The following is a 24,047-nucleotide window of genomic DNA, read 5'->3' as shown; positions in this document are numbered from 1 at the left end:
ATTTGGGGGTGGCGTGAAAAATTCGGAACTTCTGGTGTCAATTTTTATTAATGGAAAACTATAATGTGTCTGTTAAATAGGTAATACGCACATTTTTTAAGAGCACCGCGTCGAGTGGGAAAAGAAAGGCGAAATTGAACAATGGTTTCATTTTCATACATGAACAATAAATTACAAACCGTTTAGTAGAAACTAGAAAGCAAAATTATGTACCTATAAGTAAAATTATTTGTGTTTCTCTAAAGTTGTAGCTTTAAAGTTTGTACTTATGATCAGTGTTTGACATATAATAGAAATAGTGAAGCACTCAAATGAAACAAAAATGTGTGCTTCCCTAGCTACTTAATTTCCTAATATAACAATGGTAGGATTTGGCATCAACGTCTTTAATACACTCTCAGACATAATATTATTATAAACCAACAAACATTTTAACACATTTTTTACACACTTCTAACACTTACTTTAAATGTTTTTTTTTTCGGGAAATTATTGAGGAAAATTTGTTTAAAAATGTATGTTACAGCCATTTTATCATATAAACATTTTATTAGTGAAAAATATGTAATGCAAAATTTTTTGATTTAGAAACATCTTTTATGATTTCATAATTTTATAATTGTTTACAATATTTTAAGAGGGTTTTGGGGGGTCAACTGTAAAAATTCCAATGGAAACCTATACTTTTTTAAATAGCTATCAAGCATAAAGTTTTGCATTAATTAATGTTGTCCATGCACTAAATTTTTTTTTGAAAAATGTCTTCCCATTATGTTTGCAAAAAAGTATAATTTCCCATTTCAATTTTTAAAGTTGACCACCAAACCCCCCTTAAATATTGTTAACAATTATAAAATTGTGTTTATAAATCAAAAAAAAAACGTTTGAATTATAGATTTTTTACTATTTTGAATATTTATATGATAAAATTTCCGTAACATACATTTTTAATTACCCTGTATACATATATAATGTCTATATTTTCTTTCTTAAATGTAAGTACATATTGTAAGGACTAAGCTAACATTGCAGGAGATGCATTTCAACAGACTTAATAAAATACATTAATTTGTTGTGGACAAACATTTTTTATTTATTTTCATTTAACAAACTTCATTAATGAGAATATTTTTCATTTATAACATTTTCTTCTTGTCTTTTATAGTTTTATCTTTCATGCCTTCTTAGTTACAAGGTTGTCATATACTGTGGCTACTTATCATTTTATATCCTGATATTAGAGTAATTATTTCTGAAAATTTAGGTGAGGTACTCAGTTCCTCTCTTTGAATCCCAAATCAAGTACTGCTCATGCCCTGTTTAAAAGTATTTAGTGACTAAACTGATTATAATTGCATAATACCTATCCAGTTACTCCTGGCTTAACTATTGAGATTAAATAGTATATACTAGGGTTGTTAAAATTGTATATTACTCACAAAGCTGTACAAGAATCGACCACACGATATTGATTGTATTTCTTATTTTTAGCTAACAAAGTTACAAATGTAATATTGTATTAAATATAATAGATGGTACAAAATTATATGTATATATATATACATAAATGTGTCTTAAGAAAATGCTACACCTGTATGTATTGGGTCTGTCTTACACAATAAATGTAAGATGGCAAGTCTAAGTGGTGGATTCTTTCTAGTTTATGTATATGAGTACTATCAAATTTTTGGTAAAGAATATATTTACTATGAGTGAGCAGAGTTTAGTTTTCATATTTTAATTTCAATATGAGTTACAAGAACTTAAATAATTATTTTTTCCAAATGGACCAAATCCAAAATGTATCTAAAATATCATGAATATTTGAAAACAAACTTCACTTGGGCAATTTTATATTTGCCGCTATAAATTTGCTCAAATATTAACTTTAAATACAATATAAGAATTGTGTATGTAGATTTACTATGTTGATCATCTATAAGACATAATAAATATGTAGCTAATATGATGTAATAACTAATAAGTAGGGAACGGACTTTATTGTGATAAAAAAATCAAAATATGTAAATATAGAAAAAATGAATTACTATTGAAAGTTCCAAAAAAAAAAAAAAATATTTTCTGAATAAAAGTAATACAAATGATGTAGGTTTATAGAAGTGTGAGCATTATTCCGGAACAAAGCAATGAGAAACAACATTGTTGAAGGTTTGCAAATGAAAAATTGTGACGGTTTGTTCGGAAAATACTTTTGTATTAACTAAAAGACTATTCTACGTAAACAGATTTTATAGGCGCGTAATTCATATTTACTTTATCAGAAAGAGTGAATTCAATGTCCAGAGTTCCTTGTTGATTTTAACCTATTAAAACATCTCTGATGATTGTATAGTTTGAAGTCCAGAATTTTTTCAATTATTTTATATTTATATTGTTCCGCATAGCTAATATTGACAATAACTGCACTAGTTCTAATCTGTACAGTGGCACGCATAGTGCCGGAAATAAGAAGGTAAATGCCATTTAGATTACATATAATATTTGGTGGTCATCAAAAATTACTAGTTAATTTAGATGATACAGATAATGTTTAGTCGTTAAAAATTAATAAAAAAATAAAATATTACTAAAATAAGGACAAAATATGAACTGATTTACAAATATGTTAAAATATAATATATTTATACCAAAATATGTAAAATAAATATGGGTTTATTTCAATTAGAATGATCTAAATCGTACACATTTTTTATCAAATTTAAAATATTTTATTCCAATAAAAATATGTATTTACAATAAAATCCATTCCCTACTAATAAGTGGGAAGTGTTGAGTATCAGGTACATAGCTAGTAAATATAATATTTTGACTATGTTTTAAGGTAATATAACCCTCAGCCATTAAAATGTAAGACTAAAGGCTATAAAAAAAGGTTGTGATATTGGTATAATAATGCAGTAAATTATTAGATAGATACAGATATCGCTCACTGACTTACTAGTCACTATATAGTATACTAAAGTATACCTAGTGTATAACTACAAATTGTATTTTTGATCAACACATAATTGAGTATTTTTTTAAAAATAAGCTTAAGTTAAAAACCTCTGAAACAAATAACTAATAAATAGGAAAAATAAATACCACAAATAAACATTAAAGTCAATTTTCTATTTATCTATAATTATAATAATAAATGTATAACATAATATTACATGTACTGGACAACAGAATAGGTTTTTAATAATTATAATAATATTATTTTTAAAAAAAGGTTATTAGTATCATCTTTAACATATTAAAAATAATATATAATTGTACGGATACTATAATAATTTTAAGTACTATTAAGATTGCTCTAATTTGATTTAACTCCATGCTTGTGTATAAATGTTATATGTCATTATATTAAAGCTACTTGTATACATATAAATATATAGGCCCCCAGAATTGGAACTGGCTGTGCCCAAACAATACTTAACTGAAACCATTAAACATAATTTAATTTCACCAAACAATTGATTTTATAGATAATTTAAAATTAAACGTATATCTGAACATTGAGAGCAGCACAGCCAGTATTAATATAATTTTTAAATGTTTAAACTAAATCAATTACAAATAATATATAATATATATGTTGTCTGTTAAACATTAGCTGTAATGGCATGTTTGATTTATTATGACCCTTCATTAAATAGAAGCCTAAGTGTTCAATATTAAAATTATTACTAGATTAGTCTATACAACTATTGTGAATCGGCAATGTCAACTAAACATTTTTTACTCGACAATCACTGATAATATTACAACTAGCACTCGGCTGAAAAACGATTATTTTTATAATATATTTTAATTAAATTTTTTATTAACCTTAAAATTAGTTTATATATTATATTATAATAATGCCTAATCTAAACCCAACAGCAATATAGTTTTTTTTAACAGACTGAACGCGATACTAGAAATATCCATATTTCTCCCATAATTTTATCGCACAAACACTGTACACATTATTAGCAGATAAAGTATGGCGAAAAACTATTCTAAAAACATAATAATGATATAAATAGTATAAATAAATTAAATAAAAACAATATGTTCTTATAACATGACATTAGATAGTTAAAAAACTATAAACTAAACATATAATATAAATGTATGCTCAACAATAATATCTTCGACATTAAAATATAATAATATTATTGTATATAGGCACAATAAAGATAGGTACAAGGCACCTACAATTATAGTAAATATTAAAATAATAATGGCGGTTTACATGAAAATGTTTTATGTCTAGAAATTATAAATGAATATACTTTTCGGTAAAATAAACAATTTAACAACGAATACTTACACACAAATAATAATAGTAATAATAATCATAATAATAATAATAATAATAATAATAATAAAAATGTAATATTATTATTTTGATCATAAATGATGACAACGCAAAATTATAATAATTATTGATGTCAGTAAAATAATAATAATATTAAAATGTATAATGCAATTTCACGCACAACGTCGTTCAATCTGAAATGTATAAATGATATTATACAAGTACCTATAAATAATAAAAATGTGTACAACTATAGAAATGGACAAAAATGTCAACAGAAGGAAAATTATATTATTGGCAGGCCATAATTTGCGTGTGTGTGTGTACAACAGAAATTTTTGTTTTCACTGAACAAGCTCACATAAAACGTGAGTTGTGTGGGTACAGAGGAGCCCTGAAATCGTCATAGATTCGCACCATTCTTATTTGCGAACAATCCGTTAGAAAATTATTCTAATTGTTTAATTTATATTATATCATGAATCATGATAGATAATATTTTGTTGTAGCAAAAGACGCGCAGACGCAGGTGGTTTGATGGTGTTTTTAATTTTGCATTGGCTACTTTTGAGACATTATGATTCGTTCAATGTTATAGGTGGACGAAAAAAAAATATGATAATAATATGTTTGACAATAATTGACCACCATGTTGAAATGTATACAAGGTGAACGTTTGTACCGATACGAGTAGATTGTACTATATTATTATATATTATATTTTAATGATGTCATTATGCCAGTCGTGTGCATTGCGCCTAACCACAATAATTGATATTATGATTGAACTCTTGTGTAGGTAAGTATTGTTGGACAAATGTCGATAACCATCAGTCGATTACTGTCGAATATAGCTCTAAGATTATTATTCAGCTTAATAACATCATAAGGTATCTAATATTATATAATTACTTACACGCAACAGATAAATATTACGAAAATTTAGTATACAAACATTAATAATTATAATATTATCAATAATTATTATTATATATAAATATATGTTTATAAACTCTCAACATTATGCTTCTCCCCTTCCATATTAACTAATTATTTTGTTCCAACTATTCTGCTTTTTTAAAAATTTTTTATGTAACGAACATCACTATATATTATATTATCATAATATAACATGAACAGTAAGCTTAAAAAAGACTAGTTAACTCTGAAGCTAAATATGCTGTAACGAGTCACCAAACATTATTCCAATTATTTTTATGACCTATAATTACTTAGACTTTAATTTGAGCGCAATCCTAAGAATTATAAAACGCCACGTAACTGTGTTAATTTTAAAGTCAATTAAAAACTTGTTGAATATCTATACATAACAATATGTAATACTCAAACAAATAAAAAAATTAATAACGAAGTTGAAGAACATATTTAAAGGTTTAAACGATTTAATAGTGATGTCGTTTAGTGAGAGGAAATTGTTAATTTAAGATATAATGTTATATTTCAATTAAATAAAATTGTTTTTTGTTTTGTTTATTCAGTTATAGAAGGAAAATATTATTCATTTCATTGAAAAAATAAGAAAGATAGAACAGTACCGATTTTTCATGGATTCATCGATTTCTTAATACAACTGAATATCAAAAAATACGAGAACTCACATGCCTCCGAGATCACTCTGAGGGGTCTTAAATCGGTTGAAAATTTAAGAGACACGAAAAGCCTTGGAGATTCGCTTTTGCATATATACAAAACGGATTTCCGCGTCACCGGGACACAAAGCTTAATTATATATGTAATATAATATATAATATATAAACGGGTGTGTATTATGTATATATTTATAAATAATAATATGAAATAAATAAAGCAATTATATTATAAATCGTAAAAAAAAGTACAATAAAATAAAAGCTGGTTGAAGTAGTTAGTCACTAGATTGATAAAATGGGAGTCGAGTCCTCAGTGTGCAGCCGCTATGGCAGTTTAATAATTGTTTGTCCAATATGAGCGCATAAAGAGAGCGTAAATAAATTAAAATGTACACATATTGATTGACTCGCGTATTGTTCAGAAAGACTCTGATGGGATTTTTTGGACACTTACTGAACACAATAATGCTGGACTAGAACTACTTAAGTCAAAAATTATACATAACACATAACAATAGAAAAAAATAAAAACTTAAATAATATCTGCTACGTGCTTATGTGTAATCATTGATTATACAAAAATCAATCGTGTAATGTACTTCCTTAAATAAACGCTATTAAATCTAATGTAAAGCAGAAAAAAAACATGACGATTATAAAAGAACAGACTAACAATTAATATCATTATCGATAGACCTAAGATGATGGATCTGTAGTGTCCGATTTCGTAGCAGCAGACAATGTGTTAGTGCCCAAAAGTGTGATTTTTTCTTCAGCCGATGCGTCGGAGGTACCCTGAGGTGTTCGTGAGAATGCTACAGCTACAGGTTGAGTAGGTTCTCCGTTGTTAAGAGATGCTGCGTTGGCCGAAATTGTAGAAGGCTGTACTGCTGTCTGCAAGTCATATACATTTTATTAGATAATGATCAGAAAATATTATAGCATGTATTTGAATTATGTATAAAAAAAATGTAATTAAAAATTAACACTTAATATATTATATATTTTAAAGCTCAAAGTACAATAATGATGCATGTGTTGTATAATATAATATTTGTAAATATATTATTGTGTACTTGTGTAATGCGTGTATGGTAGGTATAATGTATAAGAAGTAATAAGAAATATTATTTAATTTAATTTTAAAAATCAACGATACATTAATTACAAAACTGTTGAGTTTCAAGGTTAATCATGTACTTTAACATGATATGTTATATTAAAGTAAAACAACTAAAAACACACTTAACACATGTGCATTTAAACTACCTATTTTTAAAGTATTAAATTGAAGCAAATTAAATTATATATCTCAACAATTGTTGTAAGATGCCATATGTATTTGGATAACATTTTAGAAAGATTCAAAAACAAACCAATTGGTAATTTGTTTTACAATATTCAACTATTAAATTATTACATATATATATAAATATGATATATGTTATATAATTGTTTTATGACATAATACAATTATACAAACACAGTTTGCGTATGAATCAGTACTGTTGTGTATTTTAAATAATTTCACAAAGAATATGAGTGTTGTGTTTGATGGGTGTTAACAATGTTTCATTTGTAAATGTAGAAAGTGTGCGTACAAATTCAAAATCTAAAATAGGTAGTCCAACAAGGATTTGATGTATATGTATCGATACAAATAAATCCTTAAAGAACAATTTGCAAACAAATGTTAAAAAGCATATTATTATTAATATTTATGCATTGTTTATGTATTACAAAGTAACTTCAAATAAACATGTAATGTATTGAACCAAGTTGTATTGGTTGTTAAATTACTGTCAGTTAATGTTAGAAATCAACTGGTAATCAAATCAAGGTTAAGATCGTAAATCAGTTAGTGAACAACTTTAGGCATTATTTGATGACACTCGCTCACTCCTACTACCTCATATAAACAGCTCGTTGCTGTTTCTTTTCGTATTACTCGAACGCCCTTCGGACTTGAGGGGTACTAGCGAACTTTTACGGTGATTTATCTGTGAAGAAAATATCATTGTCAAGTATCTATATAATATGTATGTATGTAAGTAATAGGTATGTATGTATGTAATAGGTATGTAGGTAATATGTATGTATGTAATATGTATGTAGGTAATATGTATGTTTCTACTATGTCTGTATGTATGTATGTATGTATGTATGTATGTATGTATGTATGTATGTATGTATGTATGTATAATGTATGTATGTATGTATGTAAGTATGTATGTATGTATGTGTACATACTTCAGTATTTGTATACTCACTATCAGTGGCATACACAGAATTTTTAAATTGGGAGTTGGAGGGCGGAGGCTGGCTTGGAAATTATTAATTACTCACAGTTGTCACAACTCAACAACATTAAGTTAAAAAAAAAAATTAGGAGCTTTCTTAGTTTTTACTGATTGAATCATATAACTTTTTATCACCAGAATAGTATGAGCAAATACAATTTTATTTTTATTTTGTCCAGTCTTATAATTGTATACGTTTAGATGAAGTATTTGATTGTTGTACAACTTAAACTTCTGTCAACTGTTCTATTTTCTTTGTTTGCAGTAGGCCTGAAGCTAATTCGTTGATATACACGAATACGCCTTTAATTACTAGTTTACTACAATTCAAATTTAATAAATATAAAAAAAACACATAATTATACGGAAAATGGAGGGGGCTTCAGCCAGTTAGATTCCCTTTCCTCTAAAAAAAGCCTCTACCCATCATCCTTGCGGGTAAAAACATAGTTTAATACTCATCAATACATATAATTTAGTGTTACACTAGAGTAATTTTAAAAACAAATCAGTCGTAACCACTCTATATTATGAGCTAGTTATATTGTATGAATGAACAAAATTGAAACGATGGAAGCCAATTGAAAATGAACTCGATAATATCATCAACGTGGAATATTATTTCAAAGCGTGCTTTTCGTATAGTGACGGCAAAATCATATATCATAGTAAATTATTTTACTTTTTTTTCATTTCAGTCTCCCACTCACCATCAAAGGATTAGGAAAGGAAAATATAATGTTTTGGTTTACAGACTAGTTTCTAGCAGTATAAGTGTTCGCGGTCTGGTGGCAGCGAACAAATCCACCTAAATACGAAGTGCGAAATCTGAGATGTTGGGCTGAAATGCGTTTACACATTTAGTATTAAGTATTAAAATTACAGAAACTGTATTTTAATAATTTTTTCTGTGTAATATTTAAAGTAGTGAACTCTTTGTGTGGATGGACTTAATATTAAATCGCTGCGCTTTACCTGAGATGCATTTCTAGTGACGTCTGGAGAACCTTGGATACTCTTCCGATCTTCGTCTCCATAAGTATGGAACAGCTTTAATAAAAAATAAAACAACGATTTATTAATTGATAATTGTAAAACAATTTTATGAAATCAAATTTGCAGTGCATTAAGCAACATTGTCAAATTGTCTTATTCAAGTAAAAAATATATAGGTTTTGAACTATTTCAAGTAATTTAATTGGAGGGGGGAGAGAAACTTATTTTAAAATACAAAAAAAAAAAATTACAAAAAGCCTATAAAAATAATTTATGTGAAATCTTAGTAGGTAAGTAATTGTTACAATAACTGCTACTAACTGCTACTGGATTAAAAAAACCAAATCAATATAACACTAAAATACGGTTCAAGTATTCACGAAATGGTGACTGGTTCAACATTGTGAACTGAGAAGATTCTCGCATTATCTTTGTCATATTCACTGGATTACATCTGTGATTTTGATTTTGTTAATAGAAAACATTTTAGCGACAAGTTTCCCTATTGTATTTAAATAAATAAATCTGTTCAACATAGTTAATAAAACAATTAAAAATCAAATATTTTAATTCATATTAAACGATAATACAGGGATAAAAAAAATAAAGTTTTGATTGGGACTTTGGGTAGTTGGTCTGAAGGGCATGAGCTACCTAGGAGTAAATAATACATAGTTGTACTCTCAAGTTTTAGACTAAATGTACGCCTGTGGGCTGTGATGTGTTATATTAAGAAATGTGCAAGATATCGAATTAATCACCTTGTCTACTTCTTCATCGAATTCACCGGCGTTTGACATTTTCTTAGAACGTTCCATGAGCGTGGCTCGTTTTGCTGCCATGTAGAACGAACGTTTCACGCGTAAGTACATCACCTCAGTAACAGCACGCACCGAGTAATCGGGCACGAAAGTGTAACGCAACATGGCATCGATGTTGACCGACTGTATACTGCCCATGTTGTTCACAGTCGAATTGGCCATTGTAGGGTTGGCTCCGGATGGTGGTGACTCGCCTGAAATACATTTGGTAATATAATAATGACTAAAGTAGGATATCGAAGATGGCCAGCGGACGTTTTTACGTATACACAGTACGATTGCGATTCATCAAGCATACTCATCCCAACTTTATCCTATAGTTGTATCCATTTAAAAGATTTTGTATTTTTCCAGTAAAATTAAAGATCATACATTTTCAAATGCTTAAGCTACATTGTTCTATTCGAATAGAATGGTTTTAGATTGATTACGACTTTATAAATTATATTGTGTATACCTTATATGGTTAATTAAATATAAAATATATGTCAATTAATAATATTGCTTACTATTTAGTCAGTACTAAATTACTCGTCAGATACATTTTAAAGCAAATTCTAAACTTAATTGGTTATATTTAACATATCAATGAAATTGATCAACTGTCAAATCTCAAATATACCAAGTTCGAGACTACTCATTCAAATTTTGATAAAGTGTTATGATTGATATTAAATAAAAAAATAGTGGTTTAATAATCGTAGTAAGACGGGAGGTTCTTACTAAGAAAAAAACATTCCATAGTATGCTTTTAATTTAAATTAATTATAAAAATCTAACTGTTTGACAATGTAGTAATATTAAAAAATATATATTTTGAGTATGGTTAAAAATTAAAAACAGAACTTGTATTAATGAATAACTTAAATAAATGAAATTAGAAAGAGTATGCTTAATGAACCCTTTTCTTTAATCAAACTCACCGATTCCGATGTTCTGGTGTAAGGCTTGTGATCCAAAGTAAGTGAATGGCCCGCTTTCGAATACAAGATTTTCACGACCGACGGTAACTTCGACACGTCCTTCCAATATGAGCACAAAGTAATCGACTGGTTTGCCCTGCTGGTAAATGATACTAGCCGGATCAGACTTAAATCTTTCTTTATCTTTCATTTTTATGTGGAATATCACGTCCTGTTTGAGCAATCGCATTAAAATAGTTTCTGATACAACATCTGTTTTGAAAGCTTCGACACCTATTTGAGCAAAATCATGAAATCAAAAAGCGTTCATGTACATATATTTGTAAATCAGCTTGATAATATTTACATATACATTTACTATACAGAGGGTCTCACTTTACATAATATGAGCTCATCAATATAATATACAACCACCTCTTACTTAACTATTTTAATTTCAAAGGAAATCAGAAATTCAAAAAGTATTAACATAACAAATATCTTTTAAAATTTGCTATCTCAAAGTTTTAAGGAACACGAAGCAAATATTTAAATGTTTTTATTTTGAGTAAACAAATGTCATACTTAAAAAACACTAATTGGGAAAAAAATGATTGTCTGTGACCAACCATAAGGTGAGACACTGGGAAAACGCGCATATTCTGTATGCATATAAGTTTATATTATATACGCACTCGACGACAAAAATTGGAATGTGGCCAAAGTAAGTTGTGGAGAAATATGGATACGTTGATTTTCATTGCGCTCGGCAAACGCAGTAAAGTCTTGAGCTCTAAGTGAACGTTGTTGTCGACGTTGTTTCGAACGGTTATCGGCTGAAAATAATAAGAATAAGAAACTAGAGTTAGTATAATATTTTATAGGTATGTACTAAGTACAGTGAGTACATTGTACTTGACACGCTACTCACTGTAAACATCAGTTTCATCCATAATCTCAGCCTGAATCAATTCTTCAATTACATCTTCCAGTGTTATTATGCCAACGGTTTCATAGAACGGATCACCTTCGCCTTCATTATTCACACGATGAACAAATGCCATATGTCCTTTAATACCTGTTTTATACAAAATATAGAAAAAACAAAGATACTGTTACATAAATTGTCTCAAATAAACGATGTGAATATTATTTCAAACATTAATCATTTTTCTAAGCTGCCATATTTAGTCTTAAAATCCCTAAAGTAGGCGAAAGAAAACTTATTGACTTCTCCATTGTAATCGTGTTTGTTATTTATATTTTTATTATTTTTATTATTATTATTTTTATAAAATGTATGGTTCCCAGAAGCTACAAGTTTGGTAAAACAAAAACAGAAAATCATTGTTTTAAATTTATTCAATTTTAAAAATAAAATAAAATAATTTATTCGTCACTTTTATACGTAGTTCAATAAAATGTCAAGATTTTAATTCAATATTTATGATCCGTTTACATCCAGAAAATATTAATATGTCATTTAGAACAAAAGATTTAAAAGTTTTAGACGTTAAAATATATTACAGTTAGTTTGACATTTTATTAATATTGATTCTTAGTAAACATTGACGATGTGGGAATTTCAGCAAATAAGTCGAGATAGAATTTTCATAAGCCTAAATACATCACTGTCAAAAGTAAAATTATTATTTTCAATATGATAAAAAAAATACGTTCAAACGAATATATACAATATAATATATATGTATATACGCGAAACGAGCAAGATTTTTCTTTTTGTAGTACCATACAACTCAGAAAAGTTTAATATTTAATGACAATTTATAAAATAGAATAGCATTTGATAAAAAAAAAAACAAAAAACTTTCAGATGTATGCTCTTTGAATGTTGAAGGGTTTTGGGTTTATTATTGTTATTACTATAGAGTTTGCATTTAAGTTTTCACATTGCACAGAGTTTAAGTACTGTACATGGGCAGTAGGCATTCAAGTGTCGGAATGTTAAATTTAGGTATATATAGGTACCTCATAAATGTGGGTATTTAAAAAGCCAAAAAGTTTAAGCAGCTATAGGATTATCTTAGGACAAAAATAGTTTAAAAATATTATTCAAAACAATAGTAAGCATGATATTTTCGACCGCAGGTAGACGATGGGTGTAGTCTGATAGGGAGTTTATTAATTGAGCTTAGAACAACTTTTTTATACATATGCAAGAGCGCTCAAAACATTTGAAGTCGATAGACCATTGCCCATCGTTGGTAATTTAAGGATAAAATTTGTAGAAATAATATTTATAATATTCAGTACAAATGTAGTTAAATTACTTAAATAAAAATAAAAAACATAGGTACATAAGAAACACTTATAATACAAATAAAATATTAGGTATCTGATAGTATCATCAATGTTACCACATGTTAATTTATGTTATTGTCCGGTCATTGTTGTCGATGGCCAGTTGCGAGTTGGTCTTTAGTATTAAATAGACCGACCAGAGTCATTTGAGCAATTTATGAATTAAAAGTTGATACTCCATATAAGAGGAATTATGAAATATACTTCTAACTATTATGCGTAGCATGGTTCTTATCGAAATGCATAAATCAGAATTCAAAATGTTTAATTAGCAACGGACAAAAATCACTATAGTTTATGGTGGACATACAATATATTGAATGCCCAGTTTATGATTAATGAATGAGGGTGTGGGGTGAGGTTGATATTAAAATTATTATTGAAATTTCGCACCTGAGTGTTCAAAGTGTTATAATTTTGTCATAGTATTGACGTCATTGACCAGTAAAAGACATTTTTTTAAAATAGGTCCTACGTATATAATATTTAGTTTCCTACTATAAACTATTTTTATGAACCATATTAGTATGAATTCAGTTATATTCTGTTTTATAGTGTCTTTATTTTATTTTAGCATGTATACAAGTGTCCGATGTATTTTAATTGGACACAAATTTAAAAAAAGTATTTATTATATGGAACTAATCTAAATGAACTTTATAAATCTTGATAAGTTTGCCAAAACCATTACGATAAGAGACAGTTGTGAGTGTTATAAGTGGTAATTATAAATTAACTCAACGTACGTCTCAGTTGGAATATCTACGAAGTGATTATTTTTAAAAATCCCGGCAATAATACGTACTTCTTGAAATATCTATTAATTTTTTAATTTTATAAAAATATTTCGTTTATTTGTAATAAACAATAATAATCATTTTCATCTGTTATTTTCTAAGACCTAATAGCGTCATTTAAACGGTAACCATTAGTCGTATAGCGTCAAAAAAAAATAATATATATTTTTGAATACGTAGGCACATTTAGAATGCTATACTAATTCGTAAGTACTTAACAATTTGTTTTGTTATAATTTGGTTGAAATTAATATAACTAGGGTAATTAGTAATTGGTAATTTAGCAATGCTCTAATATCCTAAATATTAAACCGGTTCACCCATCTTCCCAACCATTTTGCACGACCTTAACTACTGCTGCGGCACAGGGTCATAAATTATTTACCTTCTTTGAACTGCTTGAACAGTACGTCGAGTGTGGTGTCTTCAAATACGAAATAACACGGATTCTGGTAGAATTGGCACAGCGTTTTAAGCAATGTGTTGTCGTCGGGATCGACCAGCGCCAAGTCCTTGATGTACAACATGGTGACAATATTTTGACGGTTGCCCTCGTACACGGGTATCCTCGAGTATCCTGATAAAAATAAAAACAACACAATTTAGACAAAAAAAGAAAAACTTTTCAAAAGCAATCAATTGTTATCTGCGAACGGCCACGAATTAAACATATGACATTTATGGTGTAAAATGGCATTACTTAATAAAGGCCGCCGAAAAATGAGAATACATTTATTGTGTGTGTACGCGTGTGAGTGACAGCGAGTGAGAACGTGAGCTGAAAGATCGTAAGATACCCCTGGAACCATATTCCCTAAAGGTCGTTTCTAAAATGTGATTTGATAAGAATCACGTTTGATCTGATATTTTACATGCAGTAGGTATTATTACTATGTTTTGTGTAATGTAAATACAATTTTGTAATCGAGCACAACCCTTCGGTCAATTGGAAAAAAAAAATACCATAAAAATCTCGCATGAGTTACATGCTCTGCGTCGCCGGTACGGCGGCGACGGAGTTATATTTATAGTTGGGACTTGGGCGGTGACGGCGGTTCCCCGTTGGCCTGGTGCCCACGGACTCCTCAAAACGGATTTAATTTTAATTTTAATTTTTTTTTTAAAACTTTTTACTCGTTATCCGCTGCCCACTCAATACAACGGGACCATTGATACTAGAAATATTTATGCGATAGTATAAAGTCGAAAAATCTTTCAAATGCCGTGCACCTGCGTTCTGCAGAATAGCAACCATCACGGCTCGGGAAGAATATAAATATAGATCATAATATAATATGCAAACCACGTGGCGCACTGTATACGCATTTACACGATTGCCAAAAATCGATTTAAATATATTTTGTAGATTCCTATGGTTTTCATTTTTATTTTTTTTTATGACGAACGTCTGCTGTGGCAGTTATGTCATTCATTCAAACAGATACAGTAATATTATTATTTATGTTTGACAATATAATATATAATATTATTGTTATTAAGACTATATATTATTATTAAACAAACATTCTTCTGAAATCAAAATGTTTGACCTGCACTTTTAAGCAATTTTTCATTTAGACATAAGGAATTAATATTGCCGACGTGTTTTTATATCAAACATTTTAAAATAGCACGCACGAAAAGGTATACAGTTGCCGTACATTTTTGTTTTACCTATTCGGAAGACAGATGATGGTCATATTATACGCACGACTAAACTGCCTTACAAACATTTTGATCATAATTTAAGCATAAACAATACAGCTACGGTTTTTTATTATAATTTTAAACTTATTTAATAAATGTATTTACTGAATGTTTCAGTATTCCGATTACACCTAACATTTAACTGCATACATATTACGTTGTGCATCTTATAAGGCCACATATTATTATTATGCTAAAACTAATAATAATTATTGCTTAGAAGTGAATATTTAATAAATAAAAAATTGAAAATTATTCTTTAATATAATTACTTATTAAATGGTAACTATGTGTATACAATTTTCACTAAAAATTGTTTTTTATTTTCTTTCAATTACTCTATTATTATGCCATTTTATTCAATAAAAAAATCTTATCATTTACTACGAAATTGATTTGTTTTAATACACCACTATTCAGAGGAACTTTGCATATTTTATTTATTTTTTATCAAACAAATATTTTGAATTTAATTTAATTATGCAACCAAATATTTTATAATGTATATAATATTTATTTTATTACAATATACTTATTTGGTTCGGCTAAGTTGAATTAGTAATTCTAGTGATAACTTTTTTGCTAATATATAAGGTTGGAACAATTCTAAATAATTTACATTATATGCAAAATTATTTTTCTAATAAAATCTTTACATACCAGATTTCATGATTTCTGAGACGGTTTCAAAGTCCAACACCGTATCGTATGACAGCATGTACACGTCCTCCAACTTGGTCATTACATCGCCAACTTTTTTGCGATGAAGTTCGAGGGCTCCAGAAATTATATTAACTTCGTCTTTTTCCAAGTCGTTGTATTCGTCACCAGTCATCTATAGAATATATAAATACATTAATACAAACGGTAGGTACAAGACTGAGGACAAATAAATGTAAACAGTGACACACAACGCACAAATGCAACTTCCAAATAAAAATTGAGATTAACATTGAGTAAATAAATAATTTATGTAGAATATCGTGTTAAAAATCTCATCTTGATATATATTCTGATGTTACTTGCACAATATAAAATAATGTTTCTAAAAAAAAAAAACGAATAAGAAACATACTAAGAAACATTAACTAAGAAACATTTTTTATGCTAAACTTTTAAAGGAGTATTTGAAACTATACGTGTACATAATAATAATAGTAATAATAATAATATAATATTATGATATAGTAGTTTTAAGAAATAATTTTCCTCGTTGAGTTTATAAGTGCCACTTTGTTTTATATTGCACTATTATTCATGAATTCTTTTTTTTAATTCTTTCGGCAAAATAATAAATTATCCATTAAGCCGCGTATACAATAAAAGCGACTCCAAATAAAGTTATTTATTTTTCTCGGGTTAGGTAAGGTACAAAACGGGTAGGTACAATACGATGTTCGGTGTTATGTGTTGTATACATTTGTAGTGTGTCAGGTCTTGTTAATGATTTTTCGTATCACCGCGAAAGTACGTTTCTTAGCATGCGTACACACACAGTAATCATTGAACGGTTAAAATACGGTAAGATCAATAACTCGGCGGAGTGTTGGTTTACTTTTTCTGCAGTTGACCTCAAGTGTTGTAAACATACGCGTGATTTTGACTGTCAAATTCGTTAAACTTTCTTATGAATTTGATTTTCATATTTTTATATAAGTCACCTGTACAAATGAATTGCAATAAAGCCAGCATGTTGTCTGTGTTTCAATCGATTGGCATAGTTAAAAGTAAAATTTAAATAGACAACTTTAAATCCCTGTTGGCAACTGTAGAATATAGTGACATGAAAGCGAGTCATGGTAAAACGAATTAAAATTGTTATTATTTTTCTTGTGAACATTATCTTTTATAGCCAATGATAATTCAGCATCAATTAAGCTATGTAGGATTTTTTTAAAAAAAAATTAACTGAAACGAATGACATAATAATAGTAACATAACAGAAGCGACCGTACAGTTATCAATTTATCATTAAGTTTGAGTAACTGTATTATTAATGATAAAAAATCAACTTCTAGTGTAAAATATTAATATGATTATTAATAAATAGGCTAACCTGACAGACAATACGCAGGTCCTACAAAACGTTTTCAATATATATTTGGTATTCAAAAAATCCAAACCGTATAGTATGGTATTTAAACCTGATATTATTTTCTTTAAAACTTAAATAAATATTGATTTTTATTTTTAATTCACCAACTACAATATTAGACACTATCCCCGAGGACCGTTGACACAGCCGTATCTGATAATTTGTTCAAATAAAATTGATTTTTCTTCGATTACAGACGACAAGACGAGATTAAAATCACACGATACAAAACGTTTGCGTTTCAAGTGTCAGTAAATGTTATAGTCTCTTTTTCGATACACAACAGCAAAAAGTTTACACAGTAGTAGTCAGTAGATAATGGTTTCAATGTGAAATCGAATCAGAAACAAATGGATCAAGATGAATGAGATTATTTTGGTAACTAATCGAAAATACCATCGGAATATCGATGGACAATGGTGTAATTTGAAAAAAAAACTTTTAGAGATGTCATCGTGTGAACTGTACATGGTGTAGTACCACTAAATTAAACACAAGCCTTTAATCAGTCTTTACACATTTCTAGCGAGCTCTATAGACAGCGTGTAATTCAATTACAAGTATTTCCAAGTTTTTGCAGAGTAAAGCGACTTTTTTTTTCTCAAATCACGTGACGATAGTTGACGGAGGCCATTAACATCAAACCGTTATTGACCATTTGCGGTTTAACCGGTGTACGTTTTATCACTCGATGTGAATTAATAAATTATTGGAAACCGTTTTATCGGGTAACCATATAACCACGAAGATACGTATAAAAATCAAATAGGTGTTCAAACATTTATAGTTGAATTTCATCAATAACAGGGTTTTTAAAATCACGTAATATATTATCGAGAGTAAATACTAAATATAAATCATAGAATGCGATTTTGCAATTATTTAAAGGTAAATTCATTAAGTGAAGTAGGTGTTTAAAAAATAATCTCTTTAGTAGGTATATAAATATGTATATATATAATATACCTATCACTATTGTTTAATAAAAAAAACAACAATTTTTCTTAATGGAATTGTAAAAAAAAAACAGTTCCACACAATTAATTTAAAAATAAAATTCAAGGTATTTGAAATATACTGGAGAAATAAAGAGCGAAAATGAACGGTTTTATTGTACAATTTAAAAATTTACCTTATGTCAGAACAATCAGCACAAATGTCTGGAATTCAAATAAAACTAAATGCAAAATACATTTCGAACAACGAACACTATAGCTAGTGCACCTATTATTATTAATATCGATAACCGTTCGCAAACAAAACCTCCAGACAGTGCGATGATGTTAATAATATGTCATGGTCCAATATGTGACGACCTACAAATGAAATTGACCTACCTAATTATTATTAGTCGTGATGTAATGGTTGTAAACTGGTGACTAACCAATAAAATCTATCAGCAGGACTTTGATATAAAAATACAATTTAATATTTGAAAAGAGGATAGTGCAATTGATCGACTAAAATAAACGAGGGATGCCTAGAGAAACTTTGTTGCCTACATTACAAGCTGGACATATATTAATAGGCTGTTGTGGTCCGTATGTATGACATGTTGTAAATTATATTACCAATGACATTTTGTCGACCCACAAACGCTCGAGCAATCGCTCAAATATTATCCAAAATATAAAAATATGATTATTATGTTAAGACAAATATTGAAACTGTTATGGAAAAATGTGTAGAATCATTTATAATGTATGGCATTAAAAGTTAAACAACTTGAAGAAGAATGGTGGCGGTGTGCTTATCGCATCCAAACAATAAGGATGCCATCAGTTTTGAAGAGTATCTCCAGGACTCGAAAACAATATAAGCATAACAATATGTATGATGCCATCGGTCCCATATAGGTCACACACAACGACCTATTCCACATATGGAATTTCCACCAAAAAAACGTATAGTTACGACTGCCGGCTTACCTTCGACGGCTTACAACAGCAGCAACAGAGTTCAAAACAATTTTAAACCACAGCAATGGCAATAATAATTATTAATAATAACCCCGTTTGTCGAGAAAAAAAACACACGCTAATATTCGAGTATCACAAATGAAATACTAAAAGAATAAGACAGTTCGGAGGACGATAATATTATAATAGCAGTAATTGGATTTGGAATGTGCACTTACAACACGGCGGCTTACGCGAGCATTAAATAATATCATAATGATCGACTCGAAACGGTTCCCTCGTTTTCTCCCCACTTTGGAATTTCCTTTTGTCGTGCGTACAGAGGAACGTTTACAACGTCACCGCCGTCTTGTGAAATCGTTCGCGTGCTGCCCCCGACGAGGGGTGCGCGCTAAAAACGTATATACACCGACGTGTACCGTCCGTTTAACCCTGCGACTATTACCGTTACACTAAATATTATACGATTATTACTGCCATATAGGTACATATAGCTATTATAATAACGCCGTTGTCGTGTACCGCGCTTAATGATAAACCCTTTCGCAAAAATGATTGTCATTTTAGAACGCAACTCGAGTTTTCCGAGCGTGACGCGCGACGGCGGCGGGGCGACGGAGAAGCGACTCGGCGGCGAGACGGGACGAAAAAAGAACAGAGAGAAAATAACTGATAGGACAACAGGGCGGAAAAGAGTGAAAACTTGCGAGTTATTATTTTAATGACGGGCGGCGGGCGGGACAGGTCACAGTCCTTCCCGAGTCGACGTACACGGCGTAATAACGCCATTATATATTTTTACTTTTCACTTTTAAGTAGGTATATTATATTTTAATATCATATAAGCTACACGAATGATGTCGAGCTTGCGTCGGCGTACCATGCTCGGGGCATTGAGGGCGCTACCTATATATAATATAAATTATAAATATTATGTTTACGTAGGTACCGCAAAGGCGGTACACGGTCGGTCGGTGTTCAAATATATAATATTATTAAATACGGGTATTATGGCGTATATCGAGCAAATGTGTTTGTCGAAAACGTACGCTTGTCACTCGAGAAAGTCATCTAAAGGACACCACTTGTCTCTGCTGGAGCGATATAACAACAATATTGACGCGCCGGGAAAAGGCTCATCTCCGAGGACCGGCCGTTGCGCGTGCGGTATAGGGGTGGTATACCTGTTATGTTAAGTTATAATATATGATAATATCATACATATATGTCTGCACCACACTGCACTACTATATGATACTCATACTACGCATGGATTGTATAATAATATAATACTATTATCAACGTGCGCACTGCACAATGCACATGCACTACCGGTACAACACTGCGGTCCAAGGACCGTTTCATTGTCATTATAAAAAAAAAAAAAAAAAAATATTGATCGAGGTTATATTATTGTTGTATTATCTTCATATTAATTAACTTGTAATTTCTCGGGTAATACGACAAATCAACTTAAGGCGGTCGAGTAAAGAGCAAACACAGTACACAGCTAGGCAGTGGTAGAATTCCACGAACAACTAAGAAAATAAAATATATGCTATGATACTTAGGTATGCGAAATAAAAATAATTAATTGAAACGTACTAGATTATATAGACAGTTGATATGCGTCTACTGTCGCAAAATGCAAATTATTATCGCCATCATATTATTTTGTGCGTTATGGTTTAGTATATACCCTGTGAGTATGTTCATGTGTTTTCGACCCTTCCAACGCTCAGGGCAGTGACGTCGGACTGCACAGATCTGCACAGTATTCGATTGAACACTTTTGCGCACAAATCACGGAAAGCTACACAGCACACACACTCCGCGGCTGTGGCATAATTTGTATATCATATATTATGCTGGAATGTATTTATTGATTATATTATACTGTAGGCGTATATAATGAATAATACGGCAAATAGATGTAAAAGATATTACTTATGGAATGCAGCTGGTTAGCCGAGTCGGTTGCCGGTGGTAACGGACACAGATCTGTCTATGCGCGACGGCCTATGGACGCGGTCAGAGCTCGGACGACGGTCGAAACGAACTTGACAGATTTTAAAATGAAAATTAATAAACGGCAGACTGCAGTGTTTGTGGCTTCGTGCCGTCCGTGTGCAAAAAACGTTTAACCAAAAAATATCTATTTAATGAAACAAAAAAATCATCACTGAGATGACTTGCAAACGTACACGTGAGGTGCCAGGACGAGAGGTCTGGAATTTGTCGATACTCAGGCCTATATATGTATATATAATTAGCGCGTTGGATAGTCTACTTCTAAAGTGTAACGAAATTAATAGTCATAGGTAGGAAAATTAAAAAGTAGTACATGCCTACTATTAACTGATAACAATATTAAAAATTATAGATAATGAAGGTAATATTATACTTCAACCATGTTTATTTTTTAGTAAATTACGTTTTTTATTAAAATTTAACTTGACAGCATATTTTAAAAATAGATTCATTGTTATAAATTATTACATAGTTATTTTTGAGCGCATTCTGATCCAAATACAATATATTACTATATTCATTTTACTTGGCGCATTTTTTTCTATCAAGATATTTGATTATTTTGAACAAAAAACTGCTTTTGTTTTAAGCGTACCTTATCGTTACTCGATTTTTGTTTGTTCGCCAAATTAATACCTAAAAAGTAACAACCAACAACAACGCCATAGGTTTGTTTTATTTTAATTATGACGAATCCATCAAACTTTTTATTTTAATCAGTGGTATCGGATTATCTATTGTGTACATTAAACATATTTGTTCTAACTCTTTCGTGTGATATTCACATTATGAATTTAATTTAACTGTTATCGCACATTCCAAATACAAAATATTGATTGGTACAGCAAATCACTATGCACGCACTCCGATTTCTATAAACTATAAACATATTTACTTTTATATTTAGATGGTTCAATGAATTATTATAATAATACATTATTCTACATAATGTGTAAACATATTATGGTTTGAAAAAATTAAAAAATGTGCCGAGTAATATATTTTGATATAAGGTCGCTTCTCTTGATTTCATATTGAAATATTAAAAAAAAACCTTGGTTGCTATACCATTCTATAGTAGGCTTTGGTTGTAACTCGATCGTTGAATACCTAAGTCGCCGTAATGTATGTGTTAAATTTGAATTCAAAAATAAATCACTGTATACGAAAAAACGATCCTAAGCAATGATGTAGGGCCCATCTTCATACATTTCTAAATAAAGTTTAATAATATGTTACTTAGATATATTGCATTTGTAAGATTATTAGTATTTTCTTAATGCAGTGGGTTGAACAATATTTGACAAGACATTGTATAATTCTTTAACATTCAATAGCAACCAACTGTAAGGTTGGGTTTATAGGTTCTTAATAAACATTTTGAAAACATCATTATTTAGAAAACTATAATGTAGGCAATGGCAAAGCGTTTCATGTGGTTTATTCCTATTTGAAACAACAAAAATAGAATTGATTTTGTAGAAAACAGGAGTTGCGTAAACATTCTCGTTTCCCCGCTGTTTTTCCCAAGTATAAAGAAAACTGAAAAGTACTGAGAATACTTTTGTATTTCCGAATTACAAACTAAATCAAATTTTTTACCAGAAATCTAGATTGATGTTGAAAGTTTAAGAATTTTTTTGCTCCAAAAGTAGATATCGGCAGACGCAGAAAAACAGTGGGTATTTTTTGAGCTTATCTTAAATACTTCAACTTTATGAACTTTTCATAAATAAATTATAACATTATTCTTCTACATGTATATGAGGCAATTAATTTAAAATTAATTCTATTTATTCTATTGTATTTTATAATTGTATAGTTAAATATTTATAACGTCAACATCAAAAGTATAATAAATAACTAAAGCATACAAAATATTGACCTACACGCCTATTATACAACTTTAGAAGTTTTTAAGCCTTCAAAGGTAATTTATTATCTTGTCACCACAAACCTTTCTTGAGCATTTCTACGGTATTGTGGCTTCTATGTCATTAAGGTAAGATGAATGAGTTGGAAAGCTTACAAAGATCTTTTCTGCAAATTCATTCATTTCAAATTGGTTATGAATAGTTTAACTAGAACATAGAGGAATATATATTATAAAAATACTTTTTCTAAAGTTTCTGAACATGGGCGTACATATAGGAATATTAAATAGCATAATAAGTTTATTAAACTTATTTTAAAGTAAGCGAAAAAGTCATCATATTATGTAGTATATTTTATATAAAA

General features: G+C 29.4%; 1 protein-coding gene across 3 annotated transcripts in view; it reads right to left on the bottom strand.

The window, feature by feature from the left end:
• Positions 1–4,849: 4,849 nt before the first annotated feature.
• The window catches only part of LOC111030948 (metal transporter CNNM4), an 82,710-nt gene continuing 63,512 nt past the window's right edge, over positions 4,850–24,047 (bottom strand). The window contains exons 5-13 of one of the 3 annotated variants that reach the window (XR_002604150.1): positions 16,425–16,599; positions 14,443–14,634; positions 11,870–12,016; positions 11,634–11,774; positions 10,960–11,232; positions 9,977–10,230; positions 9,195–9,269; positions 8,930–9,060; positions 6,702–6,813 (exon numbers count right to left, since the gene is read on the bottom strand). Coding sequence is in view for 2 of the 3 variants with exons in the window: in XM_022310689.1 (XP_022166381.1) it covers positions 6,616–6,813; positions 9,195–9,269; positions 9,977–10,230; positions 10,960–11,232; positions 11,634–11,774; positions 11,870–12,016; positions 14,443–14,634; positions 16,425–16,599 (1,455 nt within the window). In the remaining variant the exon portion in view is untranslated. Of the gene's footprint in view, positions 6,814–7,828; positions 7,920–8,929; positions 9,061–9,194; positions 9,270–9,976; positions 10,231–10,959; positions 11,233–11,633; positions 11,775–11,869; positions 12,017–14,442; positions 14,635–16,424; positions 16,600–24,047 lie in introns of all 3 variants that reach the window. The other 2 variants (XM_022310690.1, XM_022310689.1) reach the window with 2 other exon arrangements.

Source organism: Myzus persicae, unplaced genomic scaffold, assembly GCF_001856785.1.
Source record: "Myzus persicae strain clone G006 unplaced genomic scaffold, MPER_G0061.0, whole genome shotgun sequence".
In the NCBI taxonomy this organism is placed as follows: domain Eukaryota; kingdom Metazoa; phylum Arthropoda; class Insecta; order Hemiptera; family Aphididae; genus Myzus; species Myzus persicae.
Note: the sequence above shows the minus strand (reverse complement) of the source record. Positions and strands in the feature narration are given on the sequence as shown.